Genomic DNA, 21,791 nt, shown 5'->3' with positions numbered 1-21,791 from the left:
CATGGAAGAACGTGATCCGTTCATCAAAACGGCTATCAACCCTCTTATTCCCAACAGCACTCAAGTTAGATCACAACCAGAAATTCTATTAATAACTATGAAAAGTGCCCACGATAAGCAGAAATGGCTAATCAAAATTGAGTAAAACCACAGAACTTGAGTGCCTTGACTCAAACATCATCAGAAACAGCACTCCGCAGTTAAAATTATAAATACAGTCACTAGATAAATTGCTGATAAACGAGACAACGCTATTTAGCAGCTACAAGTATCTAGACTCTGTGTTCCCTCCATCCCTATGCCTTTAGCCGGTACAAATACTTGCCATCCTTCTGTTAGTCATAACGCAGTTTTGAAAACACAAGCTTTTTCTATAATGAGGACAGTTGAATCAACTGATTAAGACAAAAAAGAAAAAAAGTGCATCAGTAATGGAGGAGAATGGAGCCCTACCAGCGCATCTGAACTACTCTGCAGAACAGCAAAACAGGTTTGGGGTGGGTTTTTTGTTTGGTTGGTTTGGGGGTTTTTAAGTATTAGAATTCTAGAAGACAAAACAACTACAAAATAGTATTCTGTATTTCACATTTTTATTAGCTTCTTGCTGGCAGGCATTACACTTGGGAATAATATTGCACCAGGCATTAAAAATATGAATTCTACCACAGGGACATTTTGCCTTTAGAATCCAATATAAATATTTCTAATCATATTTCCATGGCTACAGATAATATTTGGTTGCTTGATTTATATGCATAGAAAGAAACAGTTGTCATAACTGTAAGAAACTGTACTTATCAAGTACTTTTAAAGGGTGGGATTTGTTTTCCTAGAATATTACAATACTGTTTATTGATTTAGAAACTAAATTAGTCTACATGATAGCAGCTTTTCGCCAACTGCATCTTAATTTTTTTTGTTTCTTGCTCCCAGTATCATAGCATTAGATGGATTAGAAACCATTTAAACGGAGGTAATTTTAGCACTTTAAGTTGCGTCAGAGAATTGTGTTAATGACACAAAATACCCTATTGTACTAATTTCTTCGGACTCCCTCTTTCAAACAAAAAGGTGTCTTGACTGAACAGGCACATGCATGTTTTTTTCTGAACAGGACAAAAGGACAGAGCTGCTAGAGAACGAAACTCCTCCAGTCCTTACTGATAAACAATAAATAGTCGTATAAAAAAAAAAAAGCGCACATTGTTGCTTTAGACAAAATCCAGACTCTCTCGGGTTTACTGTCCAATTAAGTTCCTAATCACTGAAGTGGCTCCTGTGGAGTCAGAATCAGTCATCTGTTTTTCGCGCCAGTCTACAGAAAGTCCAGTTATGCTCCACTGTGTTTTCATTGGCACGCTCGCTCATATGATGAACTCTGGTATTCCTGATCGTGAAGCCTTGCTTTGTGATGTACTCCATCAGATGGACTCTGAGCGACACTTCCTGGTGGTAATCGCACGGCCCAAAAGTGAAGGAAACCTGACAGTCCCTGGTGTCCATCATATGCTTATTCCACTTTGTGAAGTGGTTTGAAATGCCTTCGAGTAAGGAATGGACTTTCGTCGTGATAGTGAGCTGCGTGATGATTACGGCCACCGGGTTGGAGTACTTGGAAAGCTTCCGAGTGCTGGACAGCTCCACCACCTCCTCAAAGGTATCCACGGGATACAGCGGCTTGGGGTCATTAAGACACTGAATTAGCGGTTCAATCTGATAGAAGTCCGCTTCCTTCCGCAGTAGGTCGAACTCCTTGAAGTCCAGTGGCAAAGTGAGCTCTGAGGTCCTTAAAAAGTTAAGAACATAACGGAAAAGTGGTCCATCTCTGTCAATAAAGTAATTGCCCTGAGAGTCCCTGGCAGTGGGGAAGTCTCCCCTGAACATGGCCCCAAGCATCGAGTCAGGATATCTCGTTAGAGTTGTGAGGGATGTCGTGTACATGTGTCCACCCACATTTAGCGTGACTGGATCAGTCATCTAGAAAGAGAGAAATTGCAGAGTTTATCAAGCCACCATAAGAAGATTCAGTCACCTCACTGACACACATGGCAAATACTGGTTGAAAATTGCAGGCTCTGGAGAGAATCACGCTTCTCCCATTCGAAGCCTTTAAGCAGTGTTTAAACCCAAACAAATCCAAGCCACCTAGCAACAAGGCACAACTGGCAACTAGACAGGATAATACTTAACATTCAGAACGCACATTTCCAGAATGCTTTAGAAATCTGAACAACCGAGCTACTGTCACAGAAGCAAGTTTTGCATTTGGGCAACAAGTTTTTTCCTATTCTACAGATGGGCAAATGAGAACAGAGAGATTTCCTGAAGAACAAGTTAGTCTGAATGAGGCCCATCAGTGTTCCTTGCTTTCACAATCTGTCTCTCATTCTAGAACAAACAAACAACAAAACCCAAAAAAATCAGCTGAACAAGTCTTAAGACCCTCTCTCTCCCTCAAAAGAGGATAACAGTGCAAGTTTAGACACAAGACCAAGAACTCACCATCAAAATAATCCATGCACTGGTTAAGAGGCATCATTAAGACAAGCAAACAAAAAAGAACTTTCAGCTTTTACCTCTAAAAAGAAATATTTATTAGCAAATTAGCATGCCACATAGAAGAGGAGCAGCAGAGCACAAACCAGTCTGCATCAGCTTCCAGATAGCACATGAGGAAGCAAGAGAGAAAGGAACATAAATCCCATCTGGCCACCAACCCTACCAACCAGGACTGAGGCCAGCCAGAGAAAAGAGACATATGCACGGCAGCAGAATGTTTAGCGAAAGAGGAGAGGATAAAAATAAGATGCATTTGTCTAGTTTGAAACAGGGTTTGCAAGGAAAAATATTTTTCTTTATAAATAAAACTATAAAGTCCTTGAAATTATATGTAGAGAGCACCTTCAGCCTTTGTGTGTTAGAAAAACAGTAACAGTGAGCTTAAGACATCAGTTAAGCACTCACTGATTGTACCTAGAAAAGACAAGTCTGCGCTCTCCCCACAAATAGCATGTGAGATGATGCACTCCACAGAATCTAAGTAAGTTGTCGTAACATGCACAGGTTTTCTTTTCACATGACTGAAGCTCTGGATCTGCACAAGACAGATCTGGAAGGATTCTTACTGCAGGACCTTGAAAGCCCAGTTGTACCACACAGCGCACACTCACACAGGCTCACTTACCATATATCCCCAGTCTCCATTATCCATCTGTTCAATTGCTTGAACCGTGGTATTCCAAGTTTAACAGAAGGCTGCTGAAAGGATACGCAATTTACCTCTTATTATCTCCCTGCAGGAGAAAGCACACACAAAAACACAAAGAACAAAACATGGCAGACCATCAGTACCTACAAGAACAACTGAGAGGAATGCTTTCTAATCAAAGGCAGGCTCTCCGCCAGGAGAGCGTTCAGTTACAAAACCACATTAGCAGGAGAATCTACAAACGAGCTTTTCCCTCCTCCCTTCACGCTACCCACAGGACTGCCTCCAGAGCACACGGGTAATCACTCCACTAGCTGTCTGACCACCCCAGTTGTGTTAAAAAACAAGCAATGTGCCTCTGAGGATAATGTACATTCACAAATGGACTACCTTTCACCTGAGAAACTGTGAGTACTTTGAGAGATGTGCTTTTCCCAATTAAAAAAAGTTTATTTAGCCACCACTGAGGTCATACACGTGATCCATTAATATTAGTCAAAATTCCTATGCTCCAGTTTCAAACTGCACAGACGAATAAATCAAGCATGAAAGTCAATGAAGAGTAAGAAGGAAAAAAAAAAATCTCACTGCAGAATTAATAATTCAGTAGTGGAGAACTGGAATTGATAGCAAGAACATTAATGTACAGACAAAGAGTACAAATGGACTTCACAGACACACACTCTCAAATCTCTTTAGGGACGAGCCAGAGGACATCAAACATGTTTTCAACAATGCTCTAACAAAAGCAACTGGAGAAGTGGTTCATGCCATAACTTCCCAGAAGATGCTGAGCTGCTGACTTGCATAATAAGGGGACCCTTTTCACGTGAGTGCAGCAAGGGAAACCCACAGCCCAGGTTGTGCAACCCGAAGAGGGGGAAGTAATGATCCCAGACACCAGTGGAGATTTTCCAAAAGTGGCCCATTGACCATGTCAAGCAATGCCTGGACAGGGAAGCCAGTCGTCAGAAAGCTTTTATCCCTACCCAGAGCCTGTCACTCTGCTAGAACTGCTGAAAATTTAGGTCAGTCTGTTTTAAGTAGGGTACAGCTTCTCAGCTTTGTTTATTTTTACATCTCAAAGACCACACAGTTACCAAGATTTCTGCTCCCATGCTTTTTACTAGCAAATTTCAACACACACTCACCCAGCTAGAAGCAGCATGAAGATTTAGCTGAGCCAGAGCCCTACATTCTAAAACAGCCGAAGGTTCACAGTTAATTCCCAACCAAAAGGATTACTCGCCCCTCTCGTTCCTAGCAAAGGAGGGCGGTCTCATTCACCACAGAACAAGGCAGCACATCCCATCTCTCTGGGCTCTGCTACCCTGCCCAAACCACAGCCTGGGCACAACAGCGTCCAGTGTCAGGCCTTCAGGGGCCAGCAGCATGAGCACAGCCTCAGCTGCATCTCAGATGTACTACAGAGTAGAAGAAATAAAATCAGTATACGAAAATCGTAAGGTCAGACAAGAGAAGATTAAAGAATACTAAGATACAGAACTAGTCATACCAGGATCCTATTTTTACAAATTAGAGACAGAGTATGCCTCAAGAAAGTACATTAAAGCACACCCCTCTGACAGCAGATAAACCTGGAATGCCAGCTCTTTTGCCAACCTCTGTAATTATTATTTTAACTGCTCACAAATCAAGAAGTGAATTCATTCAAGTTTTCTTTATTTGGAATTGTCATTCAAATACAGCTCACTAACTCTTATCAACAGCCCAGACCTTTGAAATTCCAGCCCTTATAGGTGTTATTCTGGTCAAGTACAACAGCAATATTACATGCAGATGCATTAAAACCATAGAAAGAGACTGGTACAGGGTTCTGATATTCAAGGAAAACATTCACTTAAAAATGAAATGGTGCAGCCAGACAGAAACTTCACTAGTAATCGGGGTAGAAGAGATCTGCAGTCTTAATCAAATTAACTGGAATTATACATTCAGAATATTTCAAAGACAGACAGCTCTCCATCAGAGTTATTTAAACTGATGGACAGATACTATGTAATTCTGGCCAGTACCTAAGTCCACACTAGAGATGAATCAAGACTTTCTTTATCAGGAAAAGAAACAGATGACACTGCCTGTCTGTACAGGGGCATGGACTAATCTTTGATCACTGCACTACTATGTAACACCAGAGTGAATAATTTACAAGAGCAATTAGCTGAAACAAACCCAGCCCTCAACATATAAGTGGCATTGAGAAGTCTCACTGCCCTTTGTGTAAGGACCCAGAGTCACTAGGCACGCACAAACCTCCCTGGCAAAGCCAGTGCTGCAGCAAGATGCACAACGCGACAGAATGATTCCAGGAGGCCATCCTAAAATGCTTGAGCGTGATCACAACTACCTGCTGCTTCCCTCATCAGCCTGGGAGCTCTGAATTTCTAGACAACTTCACAGGCAAAAATAGTTCTGTTCAGGTACAACCTGCGATAAGGACTAGCAAAACCACATCACAACAAGGGTGGGGACACACACCCTTCATGACATGCACCCTTTCAACGATGCTTTAAATTCTTCCTCAATGAAATCCAGTGATGCATCAGTGGGGGTGGGCAGACACTCATGCCATCCATACCTCGGGATGGGCAGCCTCAAGCCAGCTCTCGTCCCTGTGTCACACAATTACCACTGCACCCAGGGACAGCCTCACTAACGTGGCTCCTTGTGTCCAGACAGCAGGTAACAGACGACATGCAGCCGCATCCCAAGACAGCCTGCCTTTAATAACCATAAGAAATACTCATTTAAGATGAAATTCAGCCAGACAAACTGGTGACACCATTTAAGCAAAACAGGATGTCATTCTGTGGTGAGAGCAGAAGTGCACTGATTGTGTCAAACCACAGTCCTGCTTTCATTAAGCTGCTTCTGTGAACGGGGAGAAGATACACAGCATTAACACAGTCATCACGGCTGCTGCCACCGTAGCCCAACACCAAGCACATCCAAAACTAGAAAAGCACAATGAGAAGCAAGTACCTTTGAAGAAAAGCACTCAAGTCATCATTTTATATTTAATACACTAAATGGGATATCTGCATTTATAAAACGCTCACTCTTACTTCATATATTACAACTCAGCGGATTACAAGGTTATTTACCAGAAACACTACTGCAACAGGTAGTCCCATTAACTTCAGCAGGACTTCTCCCAGAACAGAGCAGCTAACATGCAACCATTTTGCAAGCTGAAATTCAGAGAAAGCAAATGACAGTCAGCTGAACATCTGCGTCTGTGAACACAGGCGCACGCACACACACGTGGGCTCAGGACGGGCCGGGGATGCCAGCAGTGCTGCCAAGTGTCCGCACTGCTGGGACCATGCGCGCTGCATTTGGTCACAGCCACGGGCTACACTCTGCACCTGGAGAAAACCACTGCCCCAGTGTCATGCAGTTACTTGAAGGAGGAGCAGAAATACGCCTAACGGTTAAAAGCCAAGAGGCACACACCACCTGATTTGATGGTTTTCACCTAGTTTTTCCAATAAAAGAATTAAATTATTTACTTTTGGTACTAGCCTTTAATGGACAGTTTGGTATCAACATTACAACACAAGCTGTTCAACTCCACACAAACTATTTAACCTCAATAGTTACCTTCGATTTCTAGGTCAATACAGGAATTCTACAAATGGCAACTTAGAAATTAGAAAGAGCAAAGCTAGAACTCTACTTATACAGATAAATATACTTGGTATTTCAAGCTACTCACCCACTTAGTGAGCTTGCTGCCTCTCACTTTCAGATCTCCAAAGATGAGAAAAAGAAACTCCTGCCCTCAGCACCGCTACACCGTACATGCACAACCTCTCTACTCCCCAGCCAGTCATAACATTTGAAAGGCAAGTTTTTATTGTAAATCATTATCGGTGACTCACCTGAACTGACAAAAACTAAGCTAGCACCAGTGATGACTGTACTTCACCAAACTGTACAGCGAGACGATAGTCTGCAGAGCAAATCCACGAGGATCCAGCACCAGGCTACCCTAACCAAGGGAGCGAGGAGGAAGTAAGCTCTTAAAACAACCAATTACCAAATCTTCTGGTAATTCAACAGATCAACTTCACTAAAGAGAGTATCCATCACTTTCTACACATGTCAAGTTTCTAATGACTAATGCAGTTTATTAAAAATTAACTTAGGTCTTGCTTTTCTTTGGTTGCTTTTTACTAATACTTAGTCTTCACCTCAGGCAGGAGGGAAAAACACTCACACTAGCCACTCAGCATTTTCACTCCTTTATGTCTAATTGCTTCACTATAAATTCCAAGCTCCTGAAGTTTCCTTCTCTCCCCTGAGACATCCCAGTTTAAGCCCAGGTTCCAAACTTTTATTTTCACTGCTACTTGTTTGAAATGCCCCCATCATGCTACTACTTTGGCCCTCCTCTCAGGAAAGCCAGAAGACAACACACGTATCCAGCCTGGTCCCACTGGCCCTGTGCTGCTGAAGGAACGCCAGGCACCCAGGCTTTCAGCACCCGTGACAACAGTTGGGTTTTACCCAGGTACATTGCTTCTGTGAAACTAACTGGTAGTTGTCTGTATGTGAAACGTGTCCGAACAGTTTTGGAGGAAAGCAGGTGTCAGAAACACCAAGCCTCCCTGCGCACACCAACAGAGCTTGGCAGGTGCATGGACCAAGGAGCAGCAGCAAGACAGGGGCAGAAATCCTTCCTGTGAGCCCAGGCCGGAGTGGGGCTCAGGCCTGCAGCAGGAGCCGGGAAGTGCCGGTTTCCATCACAGAGGAGCCAGAGAGCTCACGGTGGAAGAACTCTCCCCAGGATCACAATGATTCAGCAAAGATGCTGGAAATGAGCCCAGACATTTTGCCTCCCCCCCTGCAAGTGACCCAAGAGCCCAGACCCTCACCCCCACTCCAAATCAGTGCCCCAGTTCTGCCTCCTCTCCCGGGTGGGGCAGGAGGACCCACTTCCTTCCCTACATGGGGTGAGACCCACGTACCCCAGTCCCTCCCCGCCAGAGATGACCCGGGCATCCCAGCTCCCAGCCCGGGACCCTCTCCGCTCCTTCCCCCAGCCCACCGGAGGACAGGACCCAGGCACCAGCTGTCCCACCCCCAAGCTAACACCGGGGCCCCGGCATCCTGCCCCGCAGCCCTCCTCCAGTACCGAAAAGGTCCCGGCAGCCCAGCCCCGTACCCTGCTCCTCACCCCCACCCGAGACGCGGCCATCCCGCCTTAACGCGCTCCCCCACAGAGGATGCGGGCACCCCGCCCCACACGGGCCCGAAGCGCTCCCCCCCGAACCAGGGCAAGCCCCGGGCGCTCGGCCCCGCGCCCCCCCCCAGCCCCGAAGCGGCCCGGCCCAGCCCGGCCCGGCACTCACGGGCGCAGCTCCCGACGCTGAGGCAGAGCCCGGCGGCGGCGGGGACAACTGAGCGCGAGCCCGGAGTTCAGCCGCCGGTATGGGCGGGGGCGGGGCGAGGGTGTGTCTTACTCGAGCCCCGCCCCGAGCGTATGGGGGAGGGACGGGTGCCGCCGGGCCGCCCAGCGCCTCAGCGCCGCCCCCGTTCGCCTCAGGGCCGCCAGCCGGGTGGGCGCGCCCGGCGGCCGCCTCGGCCCTGCGGCCCCGCGCCCGGCCGCAGCGTCACCGAGGGGGTTGGGAGGGGCCCAGCCCGGGCAGCCCCGTCGCCAAAAGGCGAAGCCGTGGCCGCGGGGGGGGGCGCTTGAGCCCGGGCCATGCGCCTCCCCGTCAACGCAGGGCGGGCGCACGGTTGTCCCCAGCGGACTCGGCCGCCGCCGCCGCTGCTGCTGCTGCGGGGAACCGGAAGTGGCGTGCAAAGCTCGCGCCTCCCGCTGTCGCGCGCGCCGGCTCTCGCGAGAGCTCGGGGAGGGCGGAGCGAGGCCGCCGGCAGGGCGCGAGGGGGCGGGGCCTCGTCGTCACCGGCGGCGCGCGACATAGCGCTCCCTCCGCACTAGAGGACACGGCCAAGATGGCGGCGTCTGCGGCGGCACTGCGGCACCTGGCCTCGCTGGGCGCCCGCCTCCCGCCGCAGGGCCGCGCCGCCGGGCGGCTGCTCCAGCAGCGCAGGGGGATCCGCCTCTCCGCGCCCGCCGCCATACAGGTAGCGAGGCCGCCGCGGGGAGGGGTGCCCCGAACACGGGGGGGTTCGGGGAAACGGGCTCATTCCCTCCGGGGGAAGTGTCCGGCCCCGGGGCGGGCGGTGAGGTGCGATGCGGTGACTCCCCGCAGGTGACGGTGCGGGACGCGCTAAACCAGGCGCTGGATGAGGAGCTGGAGCGGGACGAGCGCGTCTTCCTGCTGGGCGAGGAGGTGGCCCAGTACGATGGCGCCTACAAGGTGGGTGGCTGCCGTTACCGGTCCGGGAAAGGGCCTCAGGCGGGCCCTGACTCCTCTCTCCTGCCCTGCAGATCTCCAGGGGCCTCTGGAAGAAGTACGGGGACAAGAGGGTGATCGACACCCCGATATCAGAGGTATGGCTGCCCCTGTCTCCTACCCTGGCGATCCCATCACCAGCCGCTCCCCGGTGCTTACCCCTGGTTTCCTTCTCTTCCAGATGGGCTTCACGGGAATCGCTGTCGGTGCTGCTATGGTTTGTGCATTTGCATTCCTTCCAAATCAAACATTTAAAGTACTTTTGTGTAAAAACATACCAAGATATATTTTAATATATTCAATAGGCGGGGTTGAGACCAGTGTGTGAATTCATGACGTTCAACTTCTCCATGCAAGCCATTGATCAGGTTATAAACTCCGCTGCCAAGACCTGTTACATGTCTGCCGGAGCAATCGCTGTTCCCATTGTGTTCCGGGGCCCCAACGGGGCATCGGCTGGAGTCGCGGCTCAGCACTCGCAGTGCTTCGCAGCTTGGTACGGGCACTGCCCCGGACTGAAAGTTGTTAGTCCTTGGAGCTCGGAAGATGCCAAAGGTCTGCTGAAAGCGTCAATCCGGGATGATAATCCAGGTGAACACAGGCAGATCATGGCAATACCTAGCACTCCATCCTGAAAGGAATGTCTGTTTTCTCCTCCTGCCCCATTTAAAACAAACAAAAAAAGATTGATAAACCCTAAAACACTTAAGGTTGCTTTACTGCAGCTTTAGGGTATTTACAAAGGCACAGAAGTATTTATTCTTTCCTCAACAGTCACTTGCCTCGCTAGCAGTAGACTAATTTTGTGCTGTTGGCAGCAATCAGGAAACTTAGAAGCATTTATCAATCTATTGTAAAGGGGTTAAAAACAATGAAGATGGGTCAGGAGGAGTTCTGTATGTGCAGCGTCTATGTAACTCATTGTTACAGATCACAAAATTCACATGGTATATTCAGAGTGTCGCTAATTAAAAGCAGGGCAACCTTTGTCTTTATTTCTCACAAACATGCATGCAAAATCTAAGACCCTTCTAAAACTAAACATCATGTGCTGAAAGTTAAATATCTGATCTCATTTAAGCCTAATTGTAGACAATTTTAAAAATAATTCAGCATTGCAACAAAGACACTGATTTTTATTTAATTGTTTCTGCAAACATACTCAAGTCCTTGTTGCCTGGAGGGGCTCAGTATCCTGAGCTAGTCTGCTGCAGTACCGTTAATCATCAGTACAGTCCTCTGCCTGCAGACATACACAGTAATCCAAGTGTGTTTTCTTTTAGTTGTGATGCTGGAAAATGAATTACTCTATGGTGTGCCCTTTGAGATGTCTGAACAGGCACAGTCAAAGGATTTCATTGTTCCAATTGGAAAAGCTAAAATAGAAAGGCAAGGTAAGCTGAGAATAGAGTTTGTTTCCTTATTAACTGAACTGCTTGGGGACTTTTTTTTAGTCTTTTTTGCCATTCAGAATACTGCTGGCTTGGGGCACAAAAAGTATTTCAAGTCTTAAGTGTTCCAATGTTATTTTAACCTGTAGTATACTTAATTGTTCTGTTGCCCATATAAAGAAAAATCATTCGATTCTCTGTATCTCATCTAAAACTGCGCCTTTCTAAAAGATTTGTTCCGTAGTATAGAGATGGAATATATGATGTCTGAAAAACTTTTTTCCTCACCTTAGTATGTAATTTTTGTCAAAAATGCAAGAGATCACTGTAGTATTTCAGCCCATTTGTTCATAATTTACCACTGAATTTTATGAATGTTTGAAAAGGATAATCTGAAAACTATATTATCTTATCTCTTCAGTTCCCTGAATTAAAGGGTAAAGTTTGTATCTTAGCATAGTCCTTCCACTACCATGCTATGGTTGGGCATAGAATACTTAGCATTTCAAATTAACATAAGGAACTTAGATTTTAGAAGAGAACCCTTGAAGGAGCCTGAGGTCTAGAGAAAAGCTTTAAATTTTAAGTTGTTTTCTTCTTTTTGAACACTTGTTTCTGTTCTAGGAACTCATGTTACATTAGTTTCACACTCAAGACCCGTTGGACACTGTTTGGAAGCAGCTGCTGTACTTGCCAAAGAAGGTGTAGAGTGTGAGGTGCGTGGGGTTTCTGTTGGCTCTTTCCCTGGAGCGGGGAAAAAAAAGCAGAGCGTCTTCTCATTCAGGCTCTGCAAAACTTCAGTGTAATAACTACAGGCTTCTTTCCCTGGTAAATGCCTTAACAGTCAGCCAAGCACATTCATTTCATGTTCCTGCATCTGACCGTTCATCACAAAATTAAGGCAGAACCGCAAACGATTTTCAGATTGACCCAGCTGCATGGTAAGCAGAACGATGACAGTATGTATCAGTATCTCGATACAGCAAGAGTCAACTACCTGGGATTTTCCAGGAGCCACCAGAAACTGTTCCACACAGTCTCTGCCAGGATAAAATGTCAGAAATCTTATTAAGTCTTGTCTTGAAAGTCAGAGTAGATGAAAGTGCTGAAGGACAAAACTCACTTCTTGTCTTGAAAGTCAGAGTAGATGAAAGTGCTGAAGGACAAAACTCACTGAGTCTGGTTTTTGGGGGTTTTTTTTCAGGTTATAAATCTGCGTACCATTCGACCAATGGATATTGAAACAGTGGAAGCCAGTGTTGTAAAGACAAACCATCTTGTAACTGTAGAAGGAGGTTGGCCGCAATTTGGAGTAGGAGCTGAAATCTGTGCCAGGATCATGGAAGGTACCAAGTTTTGCAATGTGTTGATCTCATTCCCTAGTCTAAATCCTGACAACTTCTTGATAAAGCCAGATGAAGGCAAAGTTAGGGTTTGAGGAGCTTGATCCTAGCTGTCTCGCCCTAAAGATTTTCACAGGGTGGATCCAGCTCGTAATATGTTGTAATTCTTATCCCAGGAACTTGACTATGTGAGAAGCAGGATGGAAACTTTTTGTCTAAACCATAGTACATGAAGATAAAGGAGCAGGAACAGCTCTCTGGACTATTAGAGCTACAGGAACAAAATTGTTTAATAGATTAAGATTCAGAAATTGAATTGAGAGACAACAGTTGTGCATGGCAACCTGACAGCTGTCTTCTGTTTCAGGATCTGCCTTTAACTACTTGGATGCTCCAGCTGTACGTGTTACTGGTGCAGATGTTCCTATGCCTTATGCAAAAATTTTAGAAGATAACTGCATACCTCAAGTGAAGGATATAATATTCGCAGTGAAGAAAACTTTAAATATCTAAGTTGTAAATACATGTTTTATAGTTCTGCTTTAAATAGTTGTGTAGGGCAAGATGTATGCATAACTTTGTTGTATAACTACATGAACTTTTGTACAGTGGGGAAAGTATAGCAACCTCCCAGAATATTTATATGGGGTTACCCTGTAAGCCACACTTCGTATAAGCAGCAATGTGGTAATGCTTGTTTGTTCACAGTACAGGTGGGTTAGTGCTATTCTGTGTAGAGAAAGCTGATTCAAAATTCAGAGTGAGGAAAAAAAATCCTCCATTTGTGCTTGGCTTGTAGTTATCAGCCAAGCTGTGTTAAACTGGCTGTAGTGGTGGTGGAGTGAAGAACTGCAGTGAGCTGAAGTCCAGCCCTAGAATGCCGTATGGCTCTCTAGGAGCCCATGGTCACAAGGCTTATTAAAGGTGAATGATCAAACTCCAGGGAGTGAAGCCTCGCTTTTCAGTTCAAGTTAAGTGCAGCTATCTGCACAAAGCAGCTTTGGAAGCTTGCAGTATGGGCTAAGAGATGGCTAACATTCAGTTTGAAGAGCTCTCTGCTCAGGCAGGAAAGCTTCTGCACAAGAAGAATGAAGATCCTGATCCTCTTCAGGATGTGATGGGAAACATTACCTGATTTTTCTTCACTGGCTGCTACATACAGTGATAAAAAATACTTGCCCGGATGCTTTGCTTTATGTATTTTTTTAACTCATCACATGGGCTAACAACAGCATGCTCAAATTATAGTTCTTACAGTACAAAATAAGTTATTTTATTCAGACACACTGAATGTGCAGCGGCAGCACAGATTGTGTTTGAAGAGCTGATAAACAGTCGCCGCAGCCTTTAGGCGGATCAGTGTGCGTCAGGGTTTAGCTGAGGGGCTAGTCCCGACAGGCAGGGTTCAGCTTTGTCCAGCAGCCTCTGGTACGGTGTGAAAGCTGCCTGGAGCAGCCTTTGCAGCGTGGCTTGCTCAGTGCCCCACGCCAGGCTGCCTTTCCCTGAGCTGCTGGAGAGGAGATACCTACCACTGCAAGCGGACAGAGAGCTCGGGTCCTATTTCAGTTGAGAGCCAGGAATACCTTTCGGGGTATTTCCTTTTAGCAGGAGTGCTGTTATGTTCTTAGAAGTCTGGCTTGCAGGGGAAATCCTAGCTGAATATACCCACCACCACGCAGCCGAAGGAATTCCATTAACATTTTAATAAAAATGACTGAATATCACAGGTTACATGAAACTTTGTACAGACATTCTCTGCATAGTAACAAACACTGATGTACTTGAATTTAAAAAATGGATTATCTATAATCCTTTAAAGTGCAATTTGTTTAAGGTTTTAAATCAAAAATTATCTTTCAATAAAGTTTAAGCTGTAGAATTAACTTGAAGTAACTTTCATTTAACTAAATCAAGAATAATATCCCAGTGCCCTATTAACTCCCATTTCAACTGTTTCCTCATATGAAAACACTTTCCCTTAGAGTTACAGGTAGGATGTCCATTTAAACGAGTTTAATGAAACAGCACTTTTACTCCACCAGCAAATATGGTGGGAATAAGATTTAATTCTCCAGTTCCCTCACCTGTGCAGTATGCTTCAAGGGTTGGGGGGAGGGTGGCAGATTTTCTAAAGCAAAACTTGCTGATTCAGTGCAGCAGGAATTAAGATGAATTACAATTGCATGAAAAGCATTGAAAAACTGAGCAGACTAAAACTACATTCCTGTAATTTGGGGAAAAAAAAAAAAGGGAGTGGAACAGAGCTTGAAAAAAAATGCATTAATTCACCATGATCATAGTCATTCCTACTTTCAGATTTTTATTCAGCTATATAGAAGTTGCTTTACCCCTGAAACTGTAGCTAGAGAACAAAGTTCTTGAAACCAAGTAAAGAACGGAGTACTTCGCATGGCACCACAAATCAGACAGGGTAGTGCTGCTACTCAAGGAAAGCTGAAATAGGGGTAAACGGAGCTGCAGCGTGATTAGCCACTATGCTGGTGGATCGGTTGCCGGTCAGGAGGGCCTCATTTCTGGACGGCACAGGAGGGGGAGAGGGAATTCAATCCTGGCGTGACCAGCGGCCTCAGCTGATCCTGGGAGCACTGTAGTCGCAAGTTTGTGTCTTCTTCAGAGTTCCTTTCTGAAAGTTTTGAATGGAGCTGAGTAAGGCTCCTCGGCTTGCACTGACATCGGCCTGCGGGTTTGGCTGTGTTGGCACCTCTGTACTCGGAGGAGGAGCTGCTGGTGGCAGGGGCGGCGGTGGCGGTGCTGGGGGTATTGATGATGCTCCTGTTGAGTTGAGGAGAAAAGATGTAGTTTGATTACGTCAAGAAGGTCCTGCCGCAGAGGACTGCGGCCACTTAGCTGGACTTGGTCAGTCCTCCACTAGTCACATCATTCCTTGAATGCCAGTGGAGTGTGAAGAACAGAACAGATGAAAATAATGCCAAAGTGATCAAACTCCTCTATCTGCAGGTGAGTTGTGTCGTCTGAGACACCTCTGAAACAAAGCCTGAAGTGCCTGAGTATTCGGGATGCAAAACATGACTCAAATGTGATCTTGCAGTGAGGCAAATGGAGATCACTTAACAGGACTTCCCAGCTTCAGCTTCTCTTGTTTGTCCCCAGTGAAGCAGTTTGCTCTTTGGGTCATGAACAGTAACAAAGACTGGAAGCAAATCTTGCTACCTGTTCTTATTTACATGACTAACTTCACATTCTTACAAAGCACCACATTGCTGTAGTATCTGTGGTGACTGCTTGGTCAGATTACATTCCATTTTTATAGTACTAACTGCAGATAGAGTTTTCTGAAAGCGTTTTACACTTCCAGGGTATTGTCACAGACTTTCTCCCAACACGTTTTAACAAACACTTGTTTCACAGGGTGAATGAGTCACCGCCACCGGCACTCACACCGCCTGCCTGCCTCCCGTGCTCCCCCCAGTCACCTTTGCACCCTGTCCCTTGCTTTCTACCCCCTCACGTCCTTCTCATGCTTCTCATCCTGCCTCAGCCTCACGTCCTGACTTCCTGGGAAGCCAGAGCCTGCGGGCAGCTAGCCTGGCAGTGAGGGCCTGCCTGGAGGTGCTTCACGGCAGCTCGGATCCAGGCAGGTGGCCTTATTTGCCCTAAGCAGCTCTCCCAAACCCCCTGATCTTGTGCAACTCTGCTGCTGCACATTGCACCATCATTTCTACACAACTATAATCAGATCCATGCTGGAATAAGAGCAAAGGGCTTCAGAGGTGACCACTTGCTGTTCCACAAGACATCCACGTGAAGGTGGCATTTGCAGCACATCACCAGCTATTGGGGAATGATGGGCCTGTCTTGTCTCATATATCCTGGAATGAGCAGGGGCATAATGATTAATGCCTTCAGACTATTCAACAGTGAATTTTAACTTATGATCACCTAGTTCATAAGTTATTCCATAGTAAGACTAGAGAGACAGATGGCACCTATAGTATAACACTTACTTTCAGCAGCTCTAACCTACAAAGAGGAATGTACTGGTGAGAGGCAAGAACTATGATACAACACAAGGCAACATGAGGCCAACCAAGAGACCATGGTTACTGAAGTAGAACTGCTTGCTATGAAGTAAGCAAATACCAAGCAGTTACAGGACATTATGCCACACGAACTCGAGAGGTATTCAATGAAGGATAAAGCTCAGCTACGGAAAACAAAAAGCAGGCAGAGTTCTCTGTGCTCCACTTCCCTCTCAATTCCTTACTAACACTTGCTCTCAGACTAACAAGTAATAGTAAAAAACGTAACTGCTGTAATTAAAAAAAGCAGTTGTTATACTAGATGAAAGTTGTAACTCAAAGCTCTCTCATTTTCTATTTATACCAGTCTTTGAAGAAAGACTTTTCCTGTATGGGAGCAAGCTCAAAATGCAGAGTATTCACACAAAGCATCCAATTTTGCCAGTGTACATTAATACATGCTGTGATTATAGCACTTCCAACTCTTTGGGAGAAGTTCTCATTGGCATGAAAACCACCTGTGACAACAGAAGATGGAAGCACATATTGGGCTCATCTTCACTCTCCTCCTTTCCAGAGGAAATACTCAAGTCCTAGCAGAAATATCAGAGATCAACTGGAGCAACTTAACGTGCCTGTTGCATGTGGATCAACTGCTCTTAAGTAATCAAAACATTACACAATGTTAGCACAAACTGAAATAAATTACATATTGATGCCTTGGCCATCTAACTTACCCAAATCTACTTTTTACACTAGCCAAAGCTGTAAGTCCATTTATTATTAGAAATACTGGAAAACCACCCCCTAGGTGAGAGTCCTCCTGTTTCTCATGTGTGTACAGACTGCCAGCAAAGGTCAGCAAAGCAAATCTTGACACTTTGCCAAAGGAAGAACAAGACCAAGAACAGCTCAAGTAACACTTTTGTGGTTAAAGTGGTTAGAGCAGAACACTGTAGGACTGGTGCACCAATACTATCACCAAATTGATAGGATGAACTGCCGTAAAAGAGCCAAGAGCAGCCAATCATTAATGAAATGGCTTGAAAGAGATGCAAGAACTGCAGAGAACAAAGACACAATTTTTGGCTGGAATTGCAAGGTGAGGTTGAAGAGGCTATGCAAGCAATTGCACAAGATACAATAGGGAATGACCATGAAAACAGTGGCCAGGATTCTGTATGGAATACATATACAACGGTAACATATGCAGTGAAAGAAGGCACACATTTGGCAGAGAGAGGGACAAAAAAGCCACAAAGTGCTGGGATCACTAAGTATTAATCAGTCAAGATTCCACGTGTTATATTCAAATTTTGGTTTGGTTATTTTACAATGGGGGCAAAAAAGACAGGGGAATAGGGACAGAGGCCACCTTCCTTCCTGGAAAGTTGTTAAATTCCTCAGGACTAACTATCATTGAAACTGAGCTGCTCACAACATCATACAGTTGGGAGACTGATTACAGGCCATGATACTCTTACATCTAAGCTTTGCCTTAAATCATAAACACACACAGTTTTTAGGATGGTATCTGACTAGCTGTGAGCATTACATATTGAACCCATTAATTAAGAGCATGGTTCTGAAAAAAATCTTAGAATCAATTAATTTCAAAGAGTCAATCAAAACCAAGCTGTCCTTCCCTTCATGACATGAGTGGTACAAAGGAAATCTTAGTTCATACTGGTGTACTCCTATGCAACTACATCTACAGATTAAATTGTTCTGTCCAACAGTGAAATCTTTTCTGTATTTACTAGAAAAAACATCTAAGTGCTCAGCTATAACTAGACCTTTCCAATACATATGTTGGAGGAAGTTGCCTACAAACACACATTTCACTCATTCATGCAATTTTAAGAATAAAACACTCAAACAAGAACTTACCAAGGGGTTTTTACAGGGACATTTTTGTTAAGAGAGTGTGTTAAAAGGAATAGGAAGTAAATCAGATGCTGTAAACTTGATGCCTGAATTAAAACAAAAACTTAATTATGAATTTAAAGTGACAATAATTGTACAAACAGCATTAAAAACTTGGCTGAGAATGGGATGCAAACAAAGAAAATCATTTTAGTGATAGAGTTTTTAAAGATGCTGTATTTCATTAAAATAATCCATAGAATGTTTAGATCTCTTTCTTCCATGCCCTCCCAATACTAAGCGAGTTCAAAATTTGCATTCAACTTTCCCATACAGAAACAGAGCATCTTTAAAGAGATAAATCAGCATTAGCTTACTTTTCGGAAAATTCACGTTCAAAATGATGCATGCTCTATTGAAGACAGCAGAGAAAGAGAGAGGACACAAGTTAATCATCCGGTTCTCGTGTCAAAGTAAGAAAAACAGATACTGTTAGCTGAAAAGTTAGTACAAAAATCAATACATTCTTATTCACTGACAAATATACGGATAGCAGATTGACTATTTCATATTACATATACAATACTTTGATTCTGAATAACGAACAATGATTTTCCATGCTATAAGCATTATTATACTTGATGAACAAATAGAACACACATGCTTTCAGTTGCACATGCCATAATTCAAGCTTTACAGTATTAAAGAGAGATATAGCAAGAAATCTGCAGGAAGATTAGCCATAGAAGATGAAATCCATTCCGTTCAAGGAACACTTCCTGTCATATTAACACCTGTATTTTCACTTGCGCTGCATGGATCAGAGACACTCAAGAAGAGCACTTACTAAAGCATTCAAATTGTCTTACAGACAGGTGAAGGGCAGAAAAGATGCACCATATGGGTGTCTATGAAACATGTGTCATACTGAAGGATTCAGAACAACTGGCACAGAAGAAGATAGCTAAAGTTAAGTACAACTCTTTCACTTTATTCCCGCAGGGAAGCAAAAATGGTGCCCTATAAACTTTTCTCTATTGTAAGAGAGCTTGCTGGTATTTTATGGGCTTATTGGATTTAGAGAAGATGCAGTGAAGTTTTAAATAACCCATACCACAGTGCTCTGCATCCCTTCTGATCCTAGCCACAGCTCACAGCCACAAAGAAAATTAACAGATTTTCAAGAAAGCAAAGAATTGTGCAAGTGGAGAAAAAGAGTCAAACATTCAAGGAAGAACATCAGAATCGCAGGAAGTTACATTAGAATCACTTGCCATGATCTACATAATGTATTTCAAAGATGTTACTTATCTGAGTATCTGCAACAAAACCAGCCCAAAACATTCTAGTCAATGAGAAAAGCCCACGAGAGCCTATGTTTCTAGTAGACACCTTTCCCCTAGAGCAGGTCATGCATTCAGCTGCAGCCACCATTATGAAGCCAGCTGAAGCCAGCAATCAGTATGTTTTTTGACTATACCAAGCTCTCTACTGCAAGCTAAGTCTCACAAGGCCTTTGTTCAGAGACAAAGCACCTCTCAATGTGTGAGAGCTTCCCTGGAGCATGTCAGCCTGGAGCCTGTTCCCCTCTGGGGAAGTGCCTCTGGGCACTTACCCACACACTACACTAATGTGGTTGGTTCAGGCCAGGAGAAGGGCAAGAGCTGTCGGGTACGCTTTTCCATGTTAGCCTTCGTTTTGCCATGGCATCGTATCAGCAAGATGCTTTGACATACCACGATTCGAACACAACCAGAGACAGACTGAAAGCCTCATTCCCCTTCTGACAGTCATCTCACCACACTGATACCCACAAGCAATTTTGGTTTAGAGGTAAATATCCTTTGTAAGTACAAGGAAACTGGAAGAGAGAGATACAAACTATGGATGCATCAGTTGTCACAAAGAATGTCCTACCATGGGGCCAGTGAGTCTTTCATCAAGTTAGTTATAGCAGACTTGCTTAGAATAGATGAAAGTACAACATTGGTGGTGAAAAAAAAAAAAAAAAAAACCACACAAAAGCAGGCACGCTAGCTTTCTCTTAGAACTACTATCTGAAGTTTCTGCTATGAATTCTACCCACAAAAGCAATCCTGAAATGGTGGTGTTTGCCTTTACACCCGATCAAACGCATCAAAGCCACCGGCACACTAAAGCACCTTCCAGTTTGAATGGAGGTAGGGCCACGTGCACCGTGTCAGACGGGGCTGATCGCCACCAGTCACCATGAGCACACTGGCAGCAGGATGACCGACATGCAGTGACAATGTGGGTCGAACAACAAGTTTTGAGCACAAACTTGGGCCATTTGAGCCACATCTGCACATAAACCTGCACCACAGGCTCAAAACTTGAAAAAGCCTTCAACCAAGTTCCAACATGTGAAAAACATAAGTAAAAGGCAGTTTTATTGCAAGAGGGAAAAAAGTGTTTTGTAAACATCCGTTTTGGAGGCATAAGGTTTTATTTTGCATTTTCAGCTACTTCCTTATTAAAGCATACACAACTTGAAATAAACCCTCCAGCTAAGAGTCAGAGAACAGCGCTATCATTGTGCAACACAATAACAGTAATTCTCTTGTTTAGACTAACTGGGAGAAGTTTGTTCATAAAATACACACTTCAACATACCCTCAACTTGAAGGAGAAATGACCGATTTGAATTACATCACACAGACTGCAGTGTCCTTTGAAAGACCATCCACAGCAAACACAAATTTGATTGCATCGCTTTAGTTAACGAGCTGTGCTGCGTAAAGAGTTCCTGGGACTAGAAATCATATGGCATGAGTCATTTAACAAGCAGCAAAGCTATGGACTGCTTCCCTTCTAGAAATGTATTCCATTAACACCTTTTGCTGTTAATGTTCGCCAGTGCTCCTCTTCGAGCCTTTCAGACTGAAGCACATCCACTATCACTCAATATTCAGATTTCTAATCAAAGTTTCACGAGCATTTCTGTTGCCCACTCAAGCAGATTCTTCACCACTTCCCACACCTGTCCTAAACATCAGCAAAACTGTTCGCACAGCTACACAGCAAATTGGAAAACAGAACTGGCCAAAAATAATACTGGTTTTTACCCAAATCAGTCTCTGACCTGTTTCTACCAGTTCTACTGGTGTTATCAACGGGCTGTAGCAGAACAGGGGAGATTTATGCAGCCTAAGCCATTGAATTTGTCACACCCAAAAATCCTGAAACTACATCACAACAATACAGGTGTAAAGAGACAATACATGGAAACAAGGGATCAACAAACAGTACTTCAGAGTCAACAGACCATTAACATCAGAACAAATGCATACTGCAATACGAGGCCCAGAAAATGTCTGGAATGTAGAAATATTGGTAGGACCGGAGTAATAGAGACTTTGAAGCAAGCACTTATACTCAATGGGTAAATCATATCATGTACATCTCAAGAAAGGTTATTAAACGAAAGGGAACAGTATTAAAAGGTTCTCTAAGGCCTTCAAAAGAGAGCACATGCCCACACATACGCTGACAAGATAAATGTCATCTCTGCGTTCCATCCCTGAAAACCACCATCCCTTAACCATCCTTGGGAATAAACACCCACAGCTGAG

General features: G+C 44.5%; 3 protein-coding genes across 10 annotated transcripts in view; 1 reads left to right on the top strand and 2 right to left on the bottom strand.

Annotated features, from left to right (window-relative positions):
• Positions 1–568: 568 nt before the first annotated feature.
• On the bottom strand, positions 569–8,715 carry KCTD6 (potassium channel tetramerization domain containing 6). Of its 3 annotated transcripts, XM_075762278.1 has the most exons (5): positions 8,587–8,715; positions 6,334–6,420; positions 5,808–5,950; positions 3,185–3,293; positions 569–1,977 (listed from the first exon to the last, which is right to left on the bottom strand). In XM_075762278.1, the coding sequence occupies exons 4-5, from the start codon at positions 3,209–3,211 to the stop codon at positions 1,291–1,293; spliced, it is 714 nt and encodes a 237-aa protein (XP_075618393.1). In that variant the 5' UTR covers positions 3,212–3,293; positions 5,808–5,950; positions 6,334–6,420; positions 8,587–8,715; the 3' UTR covers positions 569–1,290. The 3 variants fall into 3 exon arrangements, with proteins under 3 accessions (XP_075618393.1, XP_075618392.1, XP_075618391.1); XM_075762277.1 differs by lacking the exon at positions 5,808–5,950; XM_075762276.1 differs by lacking the exons at positions 5,808–5,950; positions 6,334–6,420.
• A 59-nt stretch (positions 8,716–8,774) lies between these two features.
• On the top strand, positions 8,775–14,214 carry PDHB (pyruvate dehydrogenase E1 subunit beta). The gene is made up of 9 exons (XM_075762274.1): positions 8,775–9,325; positions 9,454–9,561; positions 9,633–9,695; positions 9,779–9,814; positions 9,903–10,188; positions 10,881–10,991; positions 11,613–11,704; positions 12,193–12,334; positions 12,699–14,214. Exons 1-9 carry the CDS (start codon positions 9,194–9,196, stop codon positions 12,842–12,844), a joined length of 1,116 nt encoding a protein of 371 aa, XP_075618389.1. The 5' UTR covers positions 8,775–9,193; the 3' UTR covers positions 12,845–14,214.
• The window catches only part of PXK (PX domain containing serine/threonine kinase like), a 124,062-nt gene continuing 116,283 nt past the window's right edge, over positions 14,013–21,791 (bottom strand). For 4 of the 6 annotated variants that reach the window (XM_075762271.1, XM_075762267.1, XM_075762268.1 and 1 more), the window contains one exon: positions 14,013–15,124. In XM_075762271.1, the coding sequence (XP_075618386.1) occupies positions 14,919–15,124 (206 nt within the window). In that variant the 3' untranslated portion in view covers positions 14,013–14,918. The other 2 variants (XM_075762269.1, XM_075762270.1) reach the window with 1 other exon arrangement.

The sequence above is a fragment of the Balearica regulorum genome, chromosome 10 (genome assembly GCF_011004875.1).
Source record: "Balearica regulorum gibbericeps isolate bBalReg1 chromosome 10, bBalReg1.pri, whole genome shotgun sequence".
NCBI lineage: Eukaryota > Metazoa > Chordata > Aves > Gruiformes > Gruidae > Balearica > Balearica regulorum.
This window is presented reverse-complemented; position numbering and strand designations above follow the sequence as displayed.

Excerpts from the sequence above, each read along its gene's own strand:
- PDHB (XM_075762274.1), top strand. The coding sequence starts at position 9,194 with ATGGCGGCGTCTGCGGCGGCACTGCGGCACCTGGCCTCGCTGGGCGCC. Across the intron at positions 9,696-9,778 it reads TCGACACCCCGATATCAGAG|ATGGGCTTCACGGGAATCGC; the intron begins GTATGGCTGCCC and ends CTTCTCTTCCAG. Across the intron at positions 9,815-9,902 it reads TCGCTGTCGGTGCTGCTATG|GCGGGGTTGAGACCAGTGTG; the intron begins GTTTGTGCATTT and ends TATATTCAATAG.
- KCTD6 (XM_075762278.1), bottom strand. The coding sequence starts at position 3,211 with ATGGATAATGGAGACTGGGGATATATG. Across the intron at positions 1,978-3,184 it reads ATGGAGACTGGGGATATATG|ATGACTGATCCAGTCACGCT; the intron begins GTAAGTGAGCCT and ends CTCTCTTTCTAG.